At 42.3% G+C, this 22,413-nt stretch overlaps 1 protein-coding gene across 1 annotated transcript; it reads left to right on the top strand.

The window, feature by feature from the left end:
- The first annotated feature begins 11,942 nt into the window (after window positions 1-11,942).
- Window positions 11,943-22,413, top strand: PTER (phosphotriesterase related). The gene is made up of 4 exons (XM_010218683.2): window positions 11,943-12,417; window positions 14,776-15,041; window positions 18,416-18,556; window positions 21,767-22,413. The coding sequence occupies exons 1-4, from the start codon at window positions 11,986-11,988 to the stop codon at window positions 21,981-21,983; spliced, it is 1,056 nt and encodes a 351-aa protein (XP_010216985.2). The 5' UTR covers window positions 11,943-11,985; the 3' UTR covers window positions 21,984-22,413.

The raw sequence follows: 22,413 nt of genomic DNA, 5'->3' as shown, positions 1-22,413 counted from the left end.
TGCCCCGCTGCCTCTTCCGCGGCGTCGCTCCGGGGTGTCACCTCCCCCCGTATCCGGGATATTGCCTCTTCCTCCTTCCTCCCTCCTCTGCCCAGCCATGGAAAGAGCAGAAAAGCCGCCTAGGCGAGTGCAGGGCAAGAGCTTGGTCTCTATTTTGGGTGTCCTGTTATCCAAAGCGCCCCCATAGGATGGGCATCGATCATTGATGTCAGTTCTCCCCTTTGGGAACTGCATGGTGAGGAGGTGGACAGACACACAGACATTATTTAGCCCATATCAGACCATAACCCTACAAAAACTACTAACATCGATTTTTTTTTTTTTAGTGCTGGCCAGAAAACATGAAAGAACTTTTTGTTTGTTTGTTTTGAATAGTAGCCCAATGCTCCCTGCTCCTGAATTATGCCGTACAGGTATCGTGTACGGCGACCTAGCAGATACGTTTCTGTTTGTTGTTTCCCCCAATTTCACGAGCCATTTAATGGGGTAACTGGTTCCGTATTTCTAGGAAGCCCACAGCCTGGCTGTCAAACTAGGGAAAGGGGATACAAATGCCAGGTACATTATGTAAGGTTGTATATCACCTAAATGGTGAACAGTGTCATATGTAGAGACTCTGCCAGCTGCTCACTTGTTTTCACTGTTCACTACACATTCGGTCTGAACAAGACAGTCTCATTACTTTATGTTTACAAGCCTCTGTTGAAGCAAGGACATAAAAATCAGAAATACAGTACCTTACTTTGAATTGGACATACTGAAGATTGCTTTAAAGAGTAGCTCATTTTGTGTGTGTAAAAAATGCAGATTGAATGTGGTTTTACTTTGCACCTACTCACGTTTTAATACTGCTTTTATATTTTAAAACACAAAAAAGATATAGAAGTGCAGGTCTTATGTAAAATTCATTGCAAATCTTCACAACAGGTTTGATATGGCCGGTGACAAATGATATCCCACAAAGTACCGCACGACTATTTTTAACGTAGTTCTCATACATAATTTCCCCTGCATTGATTGCCCAGCAGTACGAGCACGCTGAAATACAAGGCATTATAAATGACAGGCTTTTTTATCATCACTTAATCTTTGCAGGACCCATACTTACTCAGCTTCATAATAGAAGCAAATAAAAACAAGTGACGCTGACAACTGGAGCAGGGCCAGCAGCGTAGCTCCTGCCATCCCTCTGGATTAATCATGGCTCTGTGTACGCAGCGACTGGCTGGTAAGGGGAAAGATCCCAAACTCGTTTCAGCTGCTTTGCCTTCTTCGCCACTACCTTCCCTTTGCTGGCAGGTAATTTCCCTTTGTGTCAGTTCTCCAGGGTGCAGCCTTTCCTACACCAATATCGCTGGCGCTGTGGAGGCTAACCTCATGTCTTAGAATCTCCAAAAAGATTTTCTTCTCTTTTTTTTTCAGCCAGAACTCCATCTTTTCATCACTTTTATAAAAGCACAGTTCTTTGCCTTACCTCCTACTTTTCTAAAGTTGTTTACTCATGAAACCTCCTAATTTTTCATCCACTGGCTCCACTTTTGACCTTGATAACAGGCCTGAGCATCAAAACACGTTGCACTTGATTCCCACTTTTGCCCCCTTGCTTTATGACACCAAAGAGGTTGGAAGAAGCTCTGGGATCAGAATGAAAGCCAGGATCCAACTCGCCTGGGCAGGAGCGGGGGGCAGAGGAGACGCCATTCATGAGCCCTGCACTGCAGTGCTGTATGCAGGCTGCATCCCGCCTGGTGGGATGCACAGCCACTGCTGGGTACAGACAGGAATGGGGATGATGTCGATACTGAACCTTCCCTCAGACATGTGTGAGGTTCCCTGCGCTGGTAACGTGTCTGTTCAGAGAGTATTTGCTGTCCTTGATGCCTTTGCCTGCCATGTCGCCAGCATCTGTTTGTCTCTGTGAAACAGAAGAGTACCGTGCTGCATGTTGGGAGCTGTAGGGAAATAAGTCACTTTTGAGAGTTAGGGGGAAGTGTAAGAACTTAGATGTCAGGTCTGCTTTCGTTTCGTACTTTGCATCTGCGTTTTTAACGAGAATCACCGTCAGTGTCATCCTGCTTACGAGTCCTGGGAAGCCTCTCTTCAACCTCCCTGCTGCTTGCCTGGCAAGGGCGAACTACAAAATGCTGCCTTGTACAGGGGACCTCCCAGGCCCCGAAGTGACACAGCGGATTCACCACCATCCCCAAGGCGCAGGCAGGGGCCACCAGCAATGCTGGGCAGGGTGCTCGTGTCCTTCTGCTTTCACTAGAGGCCGAACTGCCACCCAGCCACCCAGCGTGGCTTCGTATCACGGGGCAGGAGGGCGACGAGACCCGGGCCACGCGGGGCGCCAGCGGCGCCAGGGCCGCGAGCAGCTCCCGCCCGCCCTGGCAGCCGCGCCGGGGCCGGCGCGGGGCGGCCCGGCCAAGGCCCGCCCCGAGCGGGGGGAGCCGCGGGCGGCCCGGGGCGCCCTGCGGCAGCGGCTGGCCCGGGCGCGCAGCCGGTGGGGACTCCAGCCGCGGCCGGGTGAGCGGGTGAGCGCGGGGTCCCGCCGGGTCGCGGCGCGGGCCGGAGCTGCTGCGCGGGGCGCCGCCAGGCCGCCAAACTTCGGCGGAGTCGGGACCGCGGGGCCGGGGCGCGGCGGCGCCGGGGGAGCCCCGCGGTGGCCGGTGCCGGGTGAGCGCCCCGGGGGCCCAGGAGGAGGCCGGCCGCGGCGCTGCCGCTGCGGTCGGTGCTCAGCGCTTGTGCTGGCCGGGCAGCCCTGCAGGCGCTCGCGGCGGCGCTCGCGCTGGGTCCCGGCCTGCAGAGCACGCGGGGGGCGATAGTGAGGACTCGGAGCCGCGTGTTTGGGCCTAGCGTGCCGTATACGTGGATCGCGAGGAAAATCATGCCTGCAATTCTCTTTCTTTATGGCTGTCTGCTGTTGAGGATGTTGTTCTCTGCATGCTGTGGGCTTGTGATAACTCGCAGTGAAACAAATTTTGAGCCGGAGGTCACTTTCTTTGGGCAAATTTTGTTCGGCCTGCGTAGGCGCCCCCGCTGTTTCGTGTTGGGCGCGTTATTGCACACGCTAACGGCGTGTGCGGTGCTTGAAGGTTGTTGCCTGCTTTCAGCCGGGGGCCATGTGCCGGCGATGGGTGAAGTGATCCTTGTAATAGGTGGTTTTATATCGTTTTGTCAGGTACTTTGGGCTTGTTACATGAAAGACTACATAAGTGTCGTTTATTATTACGATTGCCTCTCTTGCTGGGGAATTTAATAGACATAATGTTCTCCTGCATGTCACCGTCATCACGTTATTTTTTGTGGTTATAATCAAAGGTGGCAACAATGACATTCAGATGCGTAATTACATTTCGTATAGATGACCAGTGTTAACTTATTTAATTAGCACATGGTGGAGCAGGAACAAGCGTGACTGCTTCCCTTGGTGTTTAGCAAGCCATCGGCTTGCTCCTCACATATCGAAATCTGTATATATTGAACCATATGGCACCAGGGAGTTCTGTGTTTATTAAAGAGCTCTGGTTCTGAACACTGTGTATTTTATCTCTTATTTCACTTTGTGCAGATCTATATATTTTTTTTCCATCTTACAAAACTTAAAAAAAAATGAACACACTTCATTTTTGTAACAAGCTGAAGTGAAGACTTTTTCTGGTTTCACAAAGAAAGAACAAGGCAGATTTTTCGATGCCTTGAACTAGCCACCTGTCTGAAGATCTAAATAGCTAGAAATCCATCTAGGATATGGAAAAGTCCACAGTTCAAGGAGGTTCAAGTCCACAGTTTGATTCGGAGCAGAGGTTTGAACTTAGATCTTCTGTGTGCCACATACTGTGGGTGTCCCTGCTTGAGCAGAGGAGTTGGACTGGATGATCTAGAGGCCTTTTCCAACCTCAACCATTCTGTGTTTCTGTGTGTGATTCTGTGAATATGCAAGTCATATGTGTTGGGAAGGAAAAGTCCTTCTAGTTGTAGTAATAAACTTCATTTTTTTACTTGAAACTGCTAAGATAGGTTTCCTTGTAGGATCCTGCTGTAGCGGATCATGGTGTTCTGGTCACACATGAAAAAGCTTTTTCAGAATTCTCCAAACAGCAGCCATGTCGTTGCTCTGGTACCAGTCAGTACATAGGTACTAACCCAAGAAAGGCATTTATCCTAGCAGTGGCTGGGGTATGTATCAAAGTGCAGTTATTTAAGTGTTTTTAAGAAGAAAGACCACCGCCACACCATCTCATATATGAGAGTTTTAGGTAAAACATAGTTTTTAGGTCAAATCTCAGAAGGCGATGTAGAATCATTCTTCTCAAAGCTGTTCTCAAACTGTGTTGCTTCACTGCTCTGTTCCTCACAAACCTGACTGCAGAGTTCATTCTCTTGAATTTTTAGTTAGTCATTTACAGTCTTGACTAAGAGACATAATAATGAATGTCACTCTTATATCGCATAGATTTGTGCGTCTGTTGTGTTGTTATGGGGATCTCCATCCCTTTTGTCATTACTTCTGCACGTAAACATTCTTAGAGTAATTTGCTGCGGTTCTTGGTGAAGTTGCTGCACAAATGAGTGATAATGTTCCATCCAGTATGCTTAGTGATATATTTTAAGTTTATGTGAAACCATTTAAGCATGCGTGACCCTGAAGGAAAATCAATTAAAATCAATGAGAATAAAAATAGACATAGCTTCATGCTTAAGTTTTACATTTGAAATTTAGAAGAAATGAAGATTGGAGACTCCTTGCTGAAAAGCACCGAAGGTTTTCTCATATCATGTTGTCCTAGCAAGAAAACGAGTACGTGCTTGTAATGCTGCACCCATTAGAAACAAACATGATTCTATTTAGGGCTAAGAACACAAATGCGTGCAGCAGCATGCAGTACTCAGACCATATTTGCATATATTATTATATAGCATAATGTGACTTCATACTTGTTTTTTGGCCTAAAAACACTGTGTGCCCATGTAAAATATAATTAATGTAATGTTGGAGCCTAGGGGAGATTTTTTTTCTGACCTTTTATCAGGAGTAAATTTGGAAGCTGCCCAAGATGTTAAATTCCCTGAAGTTCTTACAAACAAGATGTTGATGAAGAAAATACTTGTGGGGATGTTGGTCTCAGATCTCTTTGAGAAGGAGAAACTTCAGGTTGACTTTGCTGTTAGAAGCTGAGGTGTTGAGACTGCTACCTGCACACACAGGCCTGAGTAGGTAAAAAAGCCTGAGCCTGCTGTGTTAAAAACAGCTGAACTTTAAACAAAGAGAAAAAAGAAAAGTGTGCAAAGTCCAAGCAAGTGCCAGGACTGTTGCTCAGACTCTGTCTTTGGGACAGATCCTTGGATGCATGCATGGTCACATGGAGGTCCCAAAGGTGAGCCCCCAACCACAATATCCTCGTGAGAATTGGCTCAAAGCCTCGGTAGGGCACAAATGTGACTCTCATAGCCCACAAAACTGGAAGATTTGTGCCATCAGCTAAGCAATGGAGAGACCATGCAGTGGGAATGTTCACTTCTCAGCTTTCAGGACAGTGTTTAAAAGCGTTGCTTCTCATTTGCCCTGTTCCTTACCCCAAAGTGTACTTATTTTGGTCATTCACTTATGTCTATTAGTGTTTAAATTTCTCTTACATTGCAATTTAAATGACCTTGCTTTTATAGAATAGCACATTGCCAGGCTTCTCTCAAGGAAAGTAGAGGTGTGGGGGTTTCTCTACCCCTACTTACTGTACATGATTTCAGCTGAAAAAAATAATGTAAGGCCTAAAAGGGATCAGCAGAAGCATGAAAGATGAGAACAGAGGCTTTCCTGAAAGAAAATGCATCAGGAAGCTCTTTTCAACCAAAAAAATAAGACCCCCTCTTACAACCTCCAAGGCAATGCTTAGCACTAGTGTTTTATGTGTGCTCGTATGTTTTGTGGGGCTTCTGCTCACCACTGTAGAAGCATGTAGCACTGGACTAGATCTCTCATATCTTATTTTCAAAGCAAATTTTGCAGTATAATACAAAGTTTTATTTCTAGTGGTTCCTCTCACTTCAATTGGTTTTGATTGCTGAATTGAATTTTTAATTTTTTAAAAGCTTTTTGATTACTGAAAGCTTATTAAGACTATGAAGCTGGTGAAGAACGAAAGCTCTGCCTCTGAATAGGAAACATTATTTAGCTCAGTGCTTTTTTTCTGAGCTAATTTGAAGTTCAAGAAATCATGACAATCTCAGAGCTCTGCTTTGGCAGAGGAGAAAGACAAATGTAACTTCTGCTTGTTTACTCTGGGGAGAATATTTATGACTTAAATGGGAATAGTCTGCTTCACCCTCAGAGAAGCTCATGTGCCAACTGCATAGAAGAGAGTTTGCCCAGAAACTAACATTTCTTTGTAATATTTCTAACCCATTTCCAAGATCAGTTTCTTGGGCAGAATAACCCCAAATGTGATTTGCTTTTTTCTGGCATCTTGTATAACACAAAACTCCAGTGATACCAAGAGAGGGCCATTTCTGAGCGTGGTGTCACAGACCGCTGGACATCTTTACAGCCTTAGATGCTGAGGGAATTGCCAGGCCAAATGACCCAAATGAGCCTGAATCTGTCCCCCTGGAACAAGTTCAGTCCTGCTTGTGCTCTCAGGCAGTCACCTGTGGGCTCTGATCAGTGCCCCGAGTAGCTGTTACCTGACACTGCGCATGGGCCAAAGGCCACGCTAACTGAAACCCATGCAGAAGTTGGCTTCTAGGCATGTGTGTTCTGTAATAGGAGCCTGGACAAATTTTTGGAGAAGATCAAGTAGATCTGGAACCTGTCTTGGTTCCAGAATTAATTAGAAATTAGAAAATGTGCTTGTCGGGTGACAAAAGGATGGTTCCTTCCATCCCATAAACCCCTATGTATTCAGCGGAAGCTTTGGGAGTGTGAGAGAGAAGTTATTAAAATCCTAGAGGAAAATATCAGTTACTTAATCTATCCTTGTCAACCCAAACGAGTATGGGTAATGCTATACTCCCAACTTCTTCTATGCTTTGCGATTTTTATTTCCTATAGCAAGAGCATCCTGCATTTTTTTTTGTAATGCCTAACATTTTTTTAAAAAAAGCCTTTAAATATAGTGAAAATGATTTTCAGTAGCACAGATGTGATACTTTTATATTGGCTTGGTTTTGGCCAGTTTAAGATAAATTTTTAAAATTCTCCCTGACATACTCTGCTCTTATCCTCTGTCTCTCCTCTTCTGTTGTTCTGCCAACCTTTTTCTGTCATCACAAAGTGTTCACATGTGGGCAGTGGTGACATAGCATAGACTAGATAATAGTAATTTACTATGGATGTGTCAGATGTTTCCAATATGGGGCTTTTCTGTGCTCTGAAAGGTCCCTCAAACCCTCAAAGCGTTTACCCCTAGCTGTAAATGTATAGCAGACCTGTGTCATGTCACGGTTCTTGGAACTGAACGATTATGCAAGGCCCTTCAGAAAGGCCCCATCATGCAGACGGGACAGCCCCTATTGGTAAATGGCAGATGATTTTTTTTTTGTAGATATAATAAATAACTATCGAGCTATTCTTATTGCTTTGTTGTGAATTTTCTTTCACAGCTGTCTGGATGTAGTGTTCCTGTAATCCCACATTGTAATGTAATGACAATAAAATGATTCCCATGCAAGTCTAAAGAGAATTTGTGCTAATACCATTAAATTATGCTTACAAAATCAAAGCAAATGCATTAACATGTGGAAATTGCATTTATGCGGTTATTATATTTTAGCAACATGGGATTACTGTAGGAAACAGCTAATTGAAACCTAGGGAGACTTCCCATTACAGTGCCATAAAATGATACAGTGACTGAAGTGCACATTTCTGATGGGAAAAGTGGAGATCCAAATTTTATCATTGGTTTCATGCAAATTTTCTGTAGTTTTCCCAGTGTGAGGAATGCAGTTCCTTTTAACAGCAAGTCCCTTTTCTCCTAATAATACCTCTAGGAAAAATATTTACTTCACCAGTATTTAACAGTAGCCTAACTGTGAGAGACGTATTTTATGCACTACACAATCAGTTATCATAAAAATTTGTCCAGAGCTTATTAGAGAAATGTTAGGTTGTTGTTTCAAGGCTATTGTGAAAAATACTGATTTTGCTTGTATGTTAAAGTCCTTCTCATTTTCTTTTGTTTGAATATGTGTTTTTTATGGACTGTAATTTAAAATTATAATTTAAATATATTTATAATTTAAAATTATAAATTATTTATGTAGTGCTTAGGACAGAGAAGTCTTGGTCTGATCACAAAGCTTTTTGCAACCACGGTATAAATTAATGATTTCCCAAAACAAGATACATAACAGGAGGCCTGTTTATCCTTGTGATAGGAGTATACTACCTCTTTTTATTTCCAAACAAGGTCAGGATTCAGAAAATAAAACTCATGTGTTTTATGGAAGACCATCTAAAATACAGATATCTTGTCCAGAACTGTTTCTAGTCTCTACTTACAGTCCATAGAAAGAGGCAGATCTTTCTAGCAAGTAACGTGCCCTATCCAATATGATGGAAAAAAAAAAAAAAGAGCGGATGAATTGCTTATGGTTTCCTATCTCTATTGTCTCTTTCTCTGAAAAAAAAAAGTTCTGTATGATTATCCTGGACAAGACATCCACCCTTTCAGATGGCTAAAATGAGTTGATAGGATTTAAGTCTCCTGTGTGTGAAAGAAACTTGTACTGACTAAAAAAAGTTCAGTGGAAGATGTAGAATTCAAGTAATTAATAAAGCACAGGAATGTTGATTTCTGTAGCAACGTTTGTGTGCTTTAATTAAGCAGCACTTTTTATTCAATTTAAAAGCTGTTTGCAACTAAACTCTAGTTTAAGGACACCAATTAAATCATGGTACCATCAGGTGAGTGTTATTAAAGATAATGTATCATTATAGCCTATAATGTATCATTATAATCATGGCATGCTGTCTCTGTAAATGACAGCAGAGGCAATATCAGGACAGTGATTTGAAAAATAATTCCAGTCAGAAGCTACTGGCTTCCCTTTTTTCATATATTTTAATTAATATATGTGGCTTTACGAAGCTGTTAGCAAGCAAGTACTGACATTAACTAATAGTAATCTTATTTATCAGGAAGATAAAATTAGGCTCACTTTAAATGTTGCTTGCTTCAGTTTCCATCTTTGTGAGTCTTCTTACATTTGTAAAAATCCTTGATCTAAATGAAAAAATCTGCAAGTATGTATTAGTTCTGTAAAAATGCTCTGGTCTGAAATTCAGCAGCTATTAGATCTTTCCCTCCCATGTTATAAATGAGAAGACAGCACCTGCAGGTTAGATGTAGATCCCCTTGCACAACCTTGGGTCTTCACAGGGTTCAGACCAGATTAATTGAGACTAATCTAGTTTAACTAGGTCAGAAAAGAATTAGCAGCCACAAGTGTGGAAAATCAACATTTTATCAAAATTGTAATCTGAAAGTGAGCAGAAATTCTGATGCAGTTAAAATAGCTTTTTTAAATAACAACACTAAAAAAATAAGTTGGAAGCTTGTTAAGGTAGACTCTAGTCACTTAGTCTCTAATATTATTATAGGACATCATTATATTTATGTTTAAATACTTGTATATTTAATTATATGCCACAATGGACTTGTCCTATCAGTGAAGGTACCAAAATGTACTGTCAGTGAAACGAGGGAAGAAAAGTGTGTTTCTGGCACAGAATGTAAATGTCACTCTTTATGTTGTCAGGGTTCTACTAAATACCAGAGCATAGATATTTACTGGAAAAAAAAAAAAAAAAAAAAGAAAGAAAAGGTAATGCAGTTATCTTTCCTCTTTGCTATGATTGCAACAATGATTCAGATCATTGAACTTTCTCCAGAATTGTGGGTTGCTCTGTGGAGTGCCAGCTTTATTCAAGACCTGAATTAATGACCAGATTGGACATCTTAATTGAATTGTAGCTAGCAGCCGTTTCTGACTAAGACAGGTATTTTGCTTTTAATTATTTGCTCAAGAATAATATTTTCTGAAATCATGCACTTCTTAATTTATTTGGAAAAAAAAATCATTATATTAAACAGGCAGCAGTCTGTTCTACCCAAGTAATTATTCTCCTGCCTTCTCAAACAAGTCGACACATTAGTCCACAAATGAAGTTCGTAAAAAGAACAATCCAGTTCAGTTTTTCCACAATTTTTCAGTGGGTTTTTCATACATGTCTGCTTATACACAAGGCAAGCAAACACAGTCAGTCCTATCTGTTTCCTGAGGGGGCGGCCAAGTTTCCATGTTAAAATGACTGGAGACTCCTCACCAGGCCTGGCTTGCTGTTGCTGTGTTGGTCCCTGGCAGTGCCAGGCTCATGAAGGGAGCTGTCTCCAAAGGGATCGAGATTGTCTTGTGCCCTTCCATATGCAGAGTCCAGATTTCAGCTTTCCTGTCATCCTTGCAGATTAACACTAGCCGTTAAAAGGAAAACATCCTCTGAGCACTTCACCAGTAACAATCCCATGTTTATGATATTATTCACTAAAAAAGAGACAGGAATGGGAAAGACCTCTCTCTTTAATCAATAATGCATGCTCTAGTTAGTCCTGTCCTCTGGACATGATTAAGCATGTATTTTGTTTCGTAACTGATGATTTTTGTTGACTTGGGATTATAACTACATATCCTCAAGCCTTTGCAACTAGCATCAGGAAGATCTAACATGAACTGGGTAGTCAGCTATGTTTAATGTTCATATGACACACACACTAAAGAGACCCCCCTCCCCAAGAAAATCCTTCCAAATCCTAAGGGAGAGAGATGCAGCTAATTCTAACCTGTAGAGATTCACGCTGTGCTTGTACAGACCAGATGATTTTGACATGAACCAATTCTAGGCAGTAGCCTCAAGGTCTATCTTTGTCACCAGTCATTTGAAGTTTAGAAAAATAACATGGTTTAATTCATATTTAAGTTGAAGAAAAAGAATCTTAGAGGCTGAGCCATAAAAAGTAAATATTAGGCTAAGATTGTTCCTAACTAGTAAAATCGTTCTCCAGTGAAGCTGACAGAAAACAAGACTTTTGAAGTAGATTGGAATTTCTGCCCTGCTATTTGGGGACCAAACTCCCTTCTGAGTTACTGTTGTCCATCTTTGAAGAGTTTCATTGTGGTTGCTCCTGGCTTACTGAGTGTGGCTGGCAGGAGAACCGGAGCCGTGTTACAAATTTTAGAAGATGTCGTCTGCGTCCAGACGTTCCTCATGCAGAGGGGCAGGCAAGGTGTCCGAGCATGGACAGGTGCCTCAGCATCAGAAAGGGACAGTGAGTCCTGAGAGACAGAACCACAGAAGGGTTGAGGTTGGGAGGGACCTCTAGAGATCATGTAGTCCAACCTCTCTGCTCCAGCAGGGACACCCAGAGCACAGGGTGGAATCCGGGCGGGTTTTGAAGATCTCCGGAGGAGATTCCACAACCTCTCTGAGATCAAAGAACAATAAAATGAAAGTATCAGTAAAGAATATTCAGTCTTGATGCCAAGCATGTTCATCTGGTGGCTCAAGCTGGCAATATTTCTCAGCTGCTGAAAAGCAAAGAATCGTAAATAAACATACAGTCGTTGTTATTAAGTAGGAAATATTTATCTTAATATGGTATTGACGTTAGTACAATAGATGATGATGATTTCCTTGTATTGAAGTGAGACATTTTTACATTGTTAAAATACTGATAAAAGCTTACTTGGGCTGTGTAAATGCTTTGTTTTTTGTATTAACGGTGGTTAGTAGGATAGAGTATCGCAATTGGAAAATGTTTTAACAGAAGTATAGTGTCTCTATGAGTGGAAGGACTCCATAGCAATTTTATGAGAATTTGCATCTTTTTCTCAAATGTTTTCATTGTTATTTCTTTTTTTCTTCTTTATGAGACTTATATTTTTTTCTTTCTTTTTATTTTCTTTCTTTTTTAAGATTGCTGAAGAAAAATGCCTTCCTTGGGAGGAAAAGTGCAGACTGTCTTGGGCCTCATAGAACCGGACCAGCTTGGCTACACGTTGACTCATGAGCACTTGAGTATGAACTACACCTGCTGCTACTTTCCTCCCGCACCAGGCCAGGAACCGCTGTCCGAGGGGCCCATCGAGATGAAGAACTTGTTTTGGATTAAGCAGCATCCCTATAGCCATAAAGAAAACCTGCTTTTGTATCAGGAAACCGCTGCCGTAAAGGAGGAGCTGTTGCTTTTTAAAGCAGCAGGTGGTGGGACTATAGTGGAAAACACAACCACGGGAATTGATAGGGATATGAATGCTCTGAAGAAGCTTGCTGAAGAAACTGGAGTCCATATTATTGCTGGGGCAGGTTTCTATGTGGATTCCACTCACTCCTCTCATACGCAGGCCATGACTGTGGAGCAGGTAAGTCTCGACTGATTTTTAGGAATCCCTCTCCAGTGATTTATCCTTGAAAGATTCGAAGTTGGCAAAAATTCCAAACAAAATAAATGTAAAAGTTCTGAACATGAGAAAGGGAGGGCAATAGTGTTTTGCTGCTTGAATGTTACAGTTGGGCCTGCACTATTTGTATGTACTGGGATTATCCATCAGCATTTCCCTTAAGCTCCGTTTTCTCTCAGGGATTTGTTATAATGCAAGAGGAAAAATAAAATAAAATTCTTCATGTGTAGGCATCTAGTACAACACCAATTATCCTGCTCTTTTTACAGGTTATAAGGAAGAAATATATCCTTTCTGCCTCTTTTGTCTCTTTTTCTGGCTAATTGCTTCCCAGTAAGATCACTCCAAATTCTTGTAAAAAAGTATAAATAATTGTGATATTTACAGAGCGGTTTTAAGTCATCTCTCCACTCAAGCTGCCTGTTATACCTCTCTTCTCTACCGTTTTTCCAGGCTTTTCTGAGCAGAGGCTACATCCTGTTTTTTGCGGAGTGCCTAAGACAATGTTCTAATAATGACCATGCTCCCCAGATATTTCCATAATAATAAATATTCACTCATCTTTTATTGAGAAAAGGTGATGATAAGAGAAGAGGGAATGGGACTCTTCGAGGCAGAAGCCTGTGAATTTGAATGAACAGATCTGAGAAAAAAATAAATAGATAGATAGACAGACAGACAGATGAGAATCTGTCATAGATTCCAAAGGAGTCAAATTTGCTTTAAAAATAAATGGCCAGAACCTCAGCAAATGTAAAATGATGCAGCTTGGTCAGCCTCCCTGGATCCGAGCTCTGTGTAACAGTCCTGCTTTTCCCAAATATTCTTGCACCCCATGGAATTTGATACAAATGGATTTCTTGGGGCAGAAGTTTCTCTGCTGTAGTTGGTGGATGCTGAAGACCCGCAGACCGTTCACTAGCCAGCAGTTACTCAATGCTCAGTCCAGTCCAAAAGACAGATGTTTCCTCCAGAGGGTTGTGCTGTGATGCAATAGGTGCATTTGACACAATATTTCTTCTGATTGTGCAAAGATGATTTGAGTATTTTCTTGCTGGCCTTAGCTGCACAAGGGAAGTACTCAGCTGTGTAGCTGTCCATACTGTGAAGGTGTAGCCCAAGTCTGTGTGCAGAGCTGTCTATTCACACAAGATGTTGCAGCGGGAGAGTTTGGGTTGCTATTAGGAGGTAAGTGAGTTCTATATCGGGCTGTCTGTAGGAGCGCTTGGTTGACTGGTTATGCATGAAGCAAAAGGTGCCTTTTCACAGGATAAAGTCCTGGGCAGAATCTCACCTGCTGTAAAATGAAGTTTCTTCAGCTGACTTCAGCATGTAAATTGAATATCTACTAGCACATTGCATGAGCCTATTGACAAGAGGAAGGAAGGATATATTACAGATTTATTTTAAAACTTATGTGTTTTGGAGTTTTTTGGTTTGCTGGATGCACTTGCAAATCTATCTGCCACCTGTGTCACTTTATTTTTCTTAAAATCGTAATTTCTTTAACATTCGAGGCCAAATACTTAGAAGGTCATCAATTTTATTGCAAATTCTCAATGATCAGCAATCTTATGCTTTCAATTCCAAGGGCCTATTCTGGTAAAGAAAAGCTATAGTTTTGATAACAAAGTGATTTTATTGGGAGATTCTGGTGTCTTGTTTGTCTACAAATGTTTTAAAAACAAGCTAACCTTGCAAGCCAACTTTGCAAGTTTGTCAGTTAATCTCTGTTTCTGTAGCTCTGAAGTAATTGGAGTTATTGTCGTTCTCTGCTAGCATTCCCAAGAGCCGGGTTTGCCTCAAGCTTGTCTCTTTGGGATTTGTCATGTATAATCTGTGTCAGTTTTGACCCTTTCCTATCTGAACGATGAGGATTCCTCTTGAGCACTTGTTTAAAAAGAAACTACTTTAAACTCTTCTGGGAAACTATTTTGGGTTTGAAGGCACAGGTTTTATGCTGAGCTAACATTTTTGTTTGGTTGTTTACTTAAGGAAAAATTAGCCTCAGCCGAAACCACTATTCCAGTTATATATAGACAGATTTCTCTTTTTTTTTCGCAAACCTGGGCACTTGTGCGAGTGGATCCTGTTAATTGTTTTACATCTGTGTTTATTTTGGTCCTAGTTAATAGCTAGCATATCGTTAGCTGACAGAAACCAGATTTGAACCACGGTGGTTTCACACACACAGCTGCTAATTGCCTGGGTTTAGAAGGCTCTCTGGGGTATAACATGTGCAGCTTCCACAGGCCGGATCTGTTGCGATTTAGCACAGGCAGCGCTAACACCCCCAGGCCTGACCTCCCTGCTCCTTAGCTTACAGGCGTCCTCGTGGACGAGATCCTGCGCGGAGCGGACGGCACCGGCATCAGGTGCGGCGTGGTGGGGGAGCTCGGCTGCTCGTGGCCCCTGACGCCGAGCGAGCAGAGGGTGCTGCAGGCGGCGGCGCACGCGCAGGCGCAGCTCGGCTGCCCCGTCATAGTGCACCCGGGCAGGAGCAGCGACGCCCCGTTCCAGATCATCCGCATCCTGCAGGAAGCTGGCGCCGACGTTTCCAAAACGGTCATGTGCCACCTCGACAGGTAAGGAGGCTGTCTGGGGCTTGTCCTGGCCCGCCACATCTCGGGGAGTTGCTCAGTTTGAGTAATGCACTGGGGTCATGATGCAAAGAACTGTCGTCACGTTTGCTGCTTTGGAGAACACAGAACTCTTGTGCAGGGCTTGATCAGCTGCCAGCAAGTCAGCCTGGCTCGGCACACAAGTCCATGTTCATAATGAGATTTAAGGGCTTTAAATGCTGCCTTTGAAGGTCTGGCTGTGAGATCAAGAGTAGCTGTACCCACAGTTTAAGAAACGGGGATTCCCCACTGATCTGACTGCCTTCACAGACAGCCGCGTTCAGAAATTGGTGGACGCTGAGCAGCTCTTGCCAAAATGTGTGGGAACCTGCAGGGCTGCATTTTTGAAAACTGGGGCACCCAAAAGGGCCTGACCAGCATCTCATGTATGCTAATGGAGAACTCATTGATTTTGCTGGATTCTGGAATGAAGCAGAGCAGAAAACAGATTTTTTTTTGTACTGCCAGACAGAAGAAATACTGCTAAAAACAAACAAATAAACAAAAAACAGTTGGGCTTTAGGTAGTTCTTGTATTAGAACAAATACGTAACTCTTAGTTCCCTTGAGAGCAAGAACCAGAAGCCCCACGTGTGAGGAATTGGTGCTCTTCTCACTTTCCAATTTAGAAACATGGCCCCTGTAGCAAATGAGGTTTGTGTGACCTTGTGTAGTTTATGATGAGTTGGAAAATGTCCAAGCATTGATTAGTTCATGTGGCCACTGAATAGTGGAGAGTAGCTGTGGTCATACGACGTTCTGCAATGGGGTCGCTTGTCCCTGTTGTGAGTGTAATACAGGCATGAGCTCTGTGCTCCAAATTTCGGATCATTTTGTATTCTCTGAGCTTACAAATGAAACTACAAGTGTTTCGTGTTCATACAGAGCTCAAGCTTTTACTTGGACATTTTAGAAGCATAAAATATAGGGCCATTAATTTTCTTTTTATATTTGATTAGATAAATGACTTATGCTTTTCTTAGGTATTTACCTGTATTCCTTGTTGTGTGTAGCTGTGTTTTTCTCTTATTTTTTAAGAAAAACTGATGACCTAAATCTTTGTGTAGGAACGGACTAAGCAAAGTGCAAGTGTCAGCATTTTTATACAATATCAATGTCCAGGGTGTGTGTTTTGCCCTTTTACACTGTTGGGAATCATTGGACTCCCTGTTTTATAGGTGGAAAAATAAACAGTGTAAGCAGGAAAATAGTGAAGGCAGAGGTGCAGTTTCAGTGAGCAGCTGCTCACAGACAATATGGTATTTCCTGATGCCACTTCTGTCACTGCTTTCACTCATTCCAGCTGGCACTTGCTATAACACAGCTCAAAACTATTGTGAAGTTTGGCTTTGCAGTGTGCATTTGACATTTTAAAGTCTTCCTCAGTAAGAAGAATCTATGTGAATCTCTTCAATGTGAGATAAATTTGTGTGTAGCTCCGTATTTCCTGCCTACCTTTGACATAGACATAACGACAGCTTTTGGGAGGAGCTGTAGTCAAATGATGAAATTAAAATGCTGGCCACCATGTTTTGCAATTTAACGCTTTTGAACAAAAGATAGCAAGTGTCTATAGCAAATGTGGTGCACATGAAGGCTAGGAAGCAAAAGCTAATGAATCTTTGTTTGGGTCATTTACTAGGAATGGAGGCTACAAAGGTCTGTTTGTAGCGGTGAACATTGATTCATTTCAGTACTGTTGTTACATGACCGTTATGATGATGATTCAGTGGCGTCCCTGCGGTGAGGTGTGGATCCGACCCGAACCACACGATGCTTCCCAGTGTCCCAGGCCCTTCCCAGGGGCTCTTGTTGCCCAAAGAACTCAATAGGCACTAAGTAAGCAGGTGAGCATCTGAGCTGGGTGCTGCCGCTGCTGCCACATCAGTGTGGCTCACAAGGGGACCCAGTGGCCGAGGAAATGAAGCTGCTCTTTGTTAGGACGGAGAGCCTGAAAGTGTGAGACTGGCAGTTGTTTAGCAAAATAAAACAGTCTGGCTGTGGCTGCAAAATATAGGAGTTTAAAAGAGAAAACCAAAACAACCCACACTGCCACCTTCGCCCAGGTATTAGTGTTCTTGTTACTGCCTCCCTGTGACCTGAGCACAGCTGCATCTAAGATTTCCCCCTCTCTTGTTCTGCACTGTGCAAGCCTGTTTTTGAGATGCTCCACTGCTGTCAACTGCAATGTCTATTTAAAATTAACATTTTTTGTTCATTGCAGTTGGCGATTCCTAGGCTGCTGCTGGTGGCAAGGCTGCTGGGCTTGGGTTTCTTCTTTCTCAACCCGTGTGTTCCTCCTACGTGGTCCTGCTGTTGTGTCGTAGCACCAAGTTGTGACATCGGGCGTTTCTGTAGCAGCAGAGAGTGACGTGATTGCCTAGGCTTGAATCACTGTGTGACATCTCTATCCACAGTAATAATAAAATAAAACTGCTTCTCTTTTGGTTAAATGTGATGTCCTCACAGAAAGCGGATTTTTCCCTGTATGAAAAAGATTGCATTTTGGTTACAAAGATGAATTTGCAATGTATTATTTGAGGGTTTTTTTTTCCTTTATTTTATACTTGAGGTAAAAATGTTTCAAAAAAACCCCAAAAACTCATTTCAGAGAGCTGTTAGGATACTTGTCATTCTTTTCCAAATGAGCGCCGGGTTTTTGAAGGTTTGTTCCTTCCAGCAAATCACTTTTCAAATCTGATGCAAAACACATGTCCCAAGTCTCCACAGTGCTACTGTGGATTTTGGTAAAATTGTTTCCTGGAGGTGTTTTGGCCAGATTCCAGTGCAGACAATGATACATCGCAGTTCTAGTGACAATCTGGAAGCATCACGTAGAAACCAAAGACAAAGTTGTGTATTAATGGTGTTTGGTGGGTGGAACAAGCCCCGGATGTAGCTGTGCCCCGTAACTCTTTTGGGAAAGCAAATCTGTCTTGTGTAAGTTACCCCTTGGCTTTATTTAAAGGTCATTGTGAATTAACCTTCTCCTTGCATGTTCTTCCCTGGTAAGTTGTGTATTGAGAGGTTTACTGAAATTAAAAGTTTCTTTTTCCATTTAAAGATGATTTTAGTGTACTCATTAGGCCGCAGGGGAAGGGTTGGTTTTGTTTTGGGTTTTGGTGCTTGAAATCCCAGGTGAATGTGAGAAAGGCAACATAGTGTTAGTTTGCATATATCAAACGGGAGTCCCAGGTGTCAAAAGGGTGAATTAACTCTTAGATAATTGTTTCAATTCCTTGGGAGTAAGAAGTTCCCAAATACCTGTCCTCATGCTCTGGGACTTTTTTTTTTTAATTCCTTTAGCAATGATAACTTTGTGTTGCATGTGTTCCACAGGACTATATTTGATACAAAGAAACTTCTGGAATTTGCTGAACTCGGATGCTACTTAGAGTACGACCTATTTGGTGTAGAATTTCTTCACTACCAGTTCCAACCTTCTGTCGACATGCCAAGTGACAATGAAAGGATTGCAAGGTAGCTACCTCAGTGCAGTTTAAGTGATAGCATCACCACTGACAAATGAGTAGTGCAGGTGCACACACTGAAAGTGCATCACAGTGATTCTGTGGGCTGCTCACACTGTCATACTACAATTCATGGATATTTTTTCCTGCTGCTCTTGCTGGTTTAGAGCAGCATGTATAACGCAAAGGAAGGTGTCGAACACAGAATATTACTTAAGGAAAAGATAAAAAGCTGTTTTAACTTTATTCACTGTCTTAATTGCATGATAATTTGGTTGAATTTTATCGTTTACTGAGTTTGTAGACTGTCATGTTATAAAACAAAAGGATTGAGGTACATGATTTATGTTATTTTGTTTGAAACAGTGTTTAAGATCTAATGTTGCTGCTGTACATCATCTAAGCCTGTTATATCTTCTCCTGAATGTGCTGAATGAGCTAAACTCATTGGTTGTGTTGTGTGGATTTGATCCTCTGCTTCTGTCCTACGAAACAGTCTTTTGTTCTTCCAAGCACTTTATCATTCCCACCCCACCTCCTTTTGCCCTTTCCCCCTGGTGAAGGATGAGATCCCTGTCTCTTCAGAGCTCTCGTGCTCTTCACACGCCGTCTCAGCCCAGCTGTGTGACAAATCTGTTGTGCTCTGCTAGTGCAATGTGCTGCCAGAAGACGCCTCCCTGCAGACGCTGTGGGAGGCAGGTCCAGTCCGCTGGGGCTGCGCTCCTCGCTGCTGCCTCCCTGCTCCGAGCTGCCGTCTGCCTTTGCTCTTAGCCCACGGTATTCCCGGGTAGTCAGGTGGCAGCTTTCCAAGGGTGGGATGACATCCCACCTGCCAGGCTCAGGCCCAGTTTATATCCTTCTCTTTGATAAGATGCCTTGTATGATCCCTGATTGCTAATGAAATCTCTTTTTTAGTTGTCATTTGTATTTCAGATATTGTTTTCCTGCCAGCTTAGCTTCAAAATTTTTCTTTGCTGTTTCAGGACTGTTTCCTTCTTCAGAAGTGTTGTGGGTACTATTCCACTTACTGCCAAGTTTGGTAGCTGCTTTTCACACTGGAAATCGTTTCTCACTCTTAACTGAGCTCTCAGTCTTGCACTCACTGTTTTGAACTGCTGTAATGAATCTACAGCTTTTGCATTTAAAATTGCTAACGTTGCTTTTTGGAATCATTCACCTCTGCTCCACGGCAGGTCGGCGTGTGCAGAAGCTTGGGGAGGAAAATGCATGGAGAAGAGAATGGGCCTTGGTCAACAAGTGTCTGTTCAGCTGCAAAGTTTTATTCCATCCATAATATCCCTCAGCTGCAGATGTCTGTCCTTAAACTGCCTGATACTTGGTACTGCAGCAGCCTGCTTATAGGCAGAAAATACTAAAAGATTGTCTTCTCTTTTTGTGGTGTGAATATGTGCCTTTGAGTTAGAAATACCATTAAGTGGACATTAGTGTGCTCTCACTGCATCCCCCCCGCACATATGGTAACCCATCATCCTCAATCTCCTCGGGATTTTTTCATCAAACAGCTCCAGCGTGGTAGAAATCAAACAGACCCTTAAATTTGTCTATGAAAATACTAAATGAGGAAAACATGTTACATGTTTATTCTTGTTTATCATATTCAAAATATAACTTCTATAGTCATATGCATCTACTCAAATACAGTTCAACTGTGTGAGTATTTATGGATTTGTGTAGTGATTTTGCTAGGAAAGTTTTGCTTTGAGTCAGAAGCAGGTACTAACTATAACCACAGACATGAGCATCAACAAGCAATAAATACAGAATGTAAAGGATCATATACCTCCCAAAGTGAGTGCAGACTGAAAAGAGATTATTGTAAGACTGAGCTTAGCTCTTATTCTCCAGTTTGCATGTAGTCTATGCATATTCAAGGCTGTGGAAGACGCTCATGATGTTGCAGTTCTACCTTATACATAGAGTTGTGCACCATATGGCACTATTTACGGTATTTTTATGAAAGGTGCTAGTCTTCCAAGTGCTGTCTTACTTGCCACTTTCATAGTGACCAGATTTCTTTTTACCCTCCTACGTTTGTCTCTTCATAACTAACTATAATCAGAACTGAGGGCAAGAGATTTCAGAGAGAGTTTGACTAGGATTTGCTTTGTTGATGATGAAAGCAGAGTCAGGAAAGTAAAAATTCAAACTAGACAGTGCTGGAAAAGTGTTGGAATGGGGTGGCTTAGTGAGGAATGAGCACTCTCCAGGTTTGTTAGATCCATCTCTGCCATTTCTTGCTTGCAAACTACTGCCACTGCAAGTAAAAAAACCTGAAACATCGTGGAACACTTCACTGTTGTACAGCGCAGAAGTTTACACGACTACAGAACCAATTCTCAAAAACAGGCTGAGCAAGTGGCGAACTTTACCAGCGGAACTGCAGAACAGGACTGGCACAAGCCTGTGTAGCAGACTTGGTCGCCACAGGAAAAGGGAATTACCTGAAGGATTAGTTTTCCTGAGCTGACTTGCTGTCATTTTGCCAATTCTATTCTGCTGGGCTGCTGTATTAATTCCTCTGGGTTGCTGGCATATGTTAGCCCTGTACCACAAAGCCTGTGCTGCTCATCTTCCTCGATGAACATCTTTGCAATGCGTTTGGCTGTTAGTGTCTCTATGGAACGGGATCCCGACAACATAAAAACGTTATTAACCTGGTTATTCTAAATGGGAGTTGGCTAAAGATGCGGAAGCGTTTGCACAGCTGAGCCAGACACCCGCGAGCAGCTGGAAGAGCCCGAGCCTTAATGATTGCACTGGGGCCAGCAGGGCAGCAGCAGCAGCAAGAACTGACCCCAGGAATCGACCACGCTGGAAAGCGGCTCCTGTCAAAAATTGTCACCAACTCCCGCGTTTAGAAGCTGCGTCCCAAGCTTGCTGACGGTGCAGTTCCTGAATTTCTGCATGGACTTAACGGGATGGGGAACACAAAGCCGTATGCCAACTGGGAAGAGTTTTTTCCTTGTCTACCTCGAGTGGTGTGGTGATATGCTGCTTTTGGAGGTGGTTTTGCGCTCTATAAATGCTTTCATTTTAATTCAGTATAAGAAACATGGCTTCTGTGTTAATTAGAAATAATTATTTTCACTTAAAATACAGTTGAGTAGTACAGTAATGTTAAAAGGTTAAATACTGATTACTTTGGTGTTGATGCAGAGTGAGAACCTTGCACTGACAGGTATCCTTCTTCCTTTGGCAGGATTCGGACACTGATCGGTGAAGGCTACGAAGACAGGATTTTGATTGCTCATGACGTGCACACTAAGCACAGGCTGATGAAATATGGTGGTCATGGATATTCTCATATCCTTAAAAATATAGTTCCTAAGATGCTAGTTAGAGGCATATCCCAAAGTCAAATTGATAAAATACTCCTAGAAAATCCAAAACGATGGTTGACTTTTAAGGAGCGATAAGGAATAAATATTTCTAATTTTTGATGAAGCTTGGTAAAATTTATATTTGTTTCAGGAGAGCAGTCATTTTAAAACTTGGTTCTCTTGTGATAAACTATGAGATATTAGTAAGATAACAACAAACTGATCATGACTTCCTTTTCTAATAGCACAACAAAATTACATATTCTGTCTATGTTTTCTCCCTTTTAAAAATCTGTTCCTGGGTGAATTACTGGATATGAGCCCACCTGCAAAATCTTTTCAATGGAATTAGTAAAATAACTGTTTCCAAAGAGTAATCTAATTCTGTTGTTATATGTTATCCAAAAATATTTTCGAAGATGCATCATCTGTGCTTTGGAGGAAATATAGTGTTTTCAGTTAAATTCTCCCCCTTCTGGTGATGATTTTAATCCTTGTACTATTGCTAATCTGCTAATCATGTTCA

This window comes from Tinamus guttatus, unplaced genomic scaffold (assembly GCF_059628265.1).
Source record: "Tinamus guttatus ecotype Peru unplaced genomic scaffold, ASM5962826v1 Tinamus_guttatus_pri_ptg000209l, whole genome shotgun sequence".
In the NCBI taxonomy this organism is placed as follows: domain Eukaryota; kingdom Metazoa; phylum Chordata; class Aves; order Tinamiformes; family Tinamidae; genus Tinamus; species Tinamus guttatus.
Note: the sequence above shows the minus strand (reverse complement) of the source record. Positions and strands in the feature narration are given on the sequence as shown.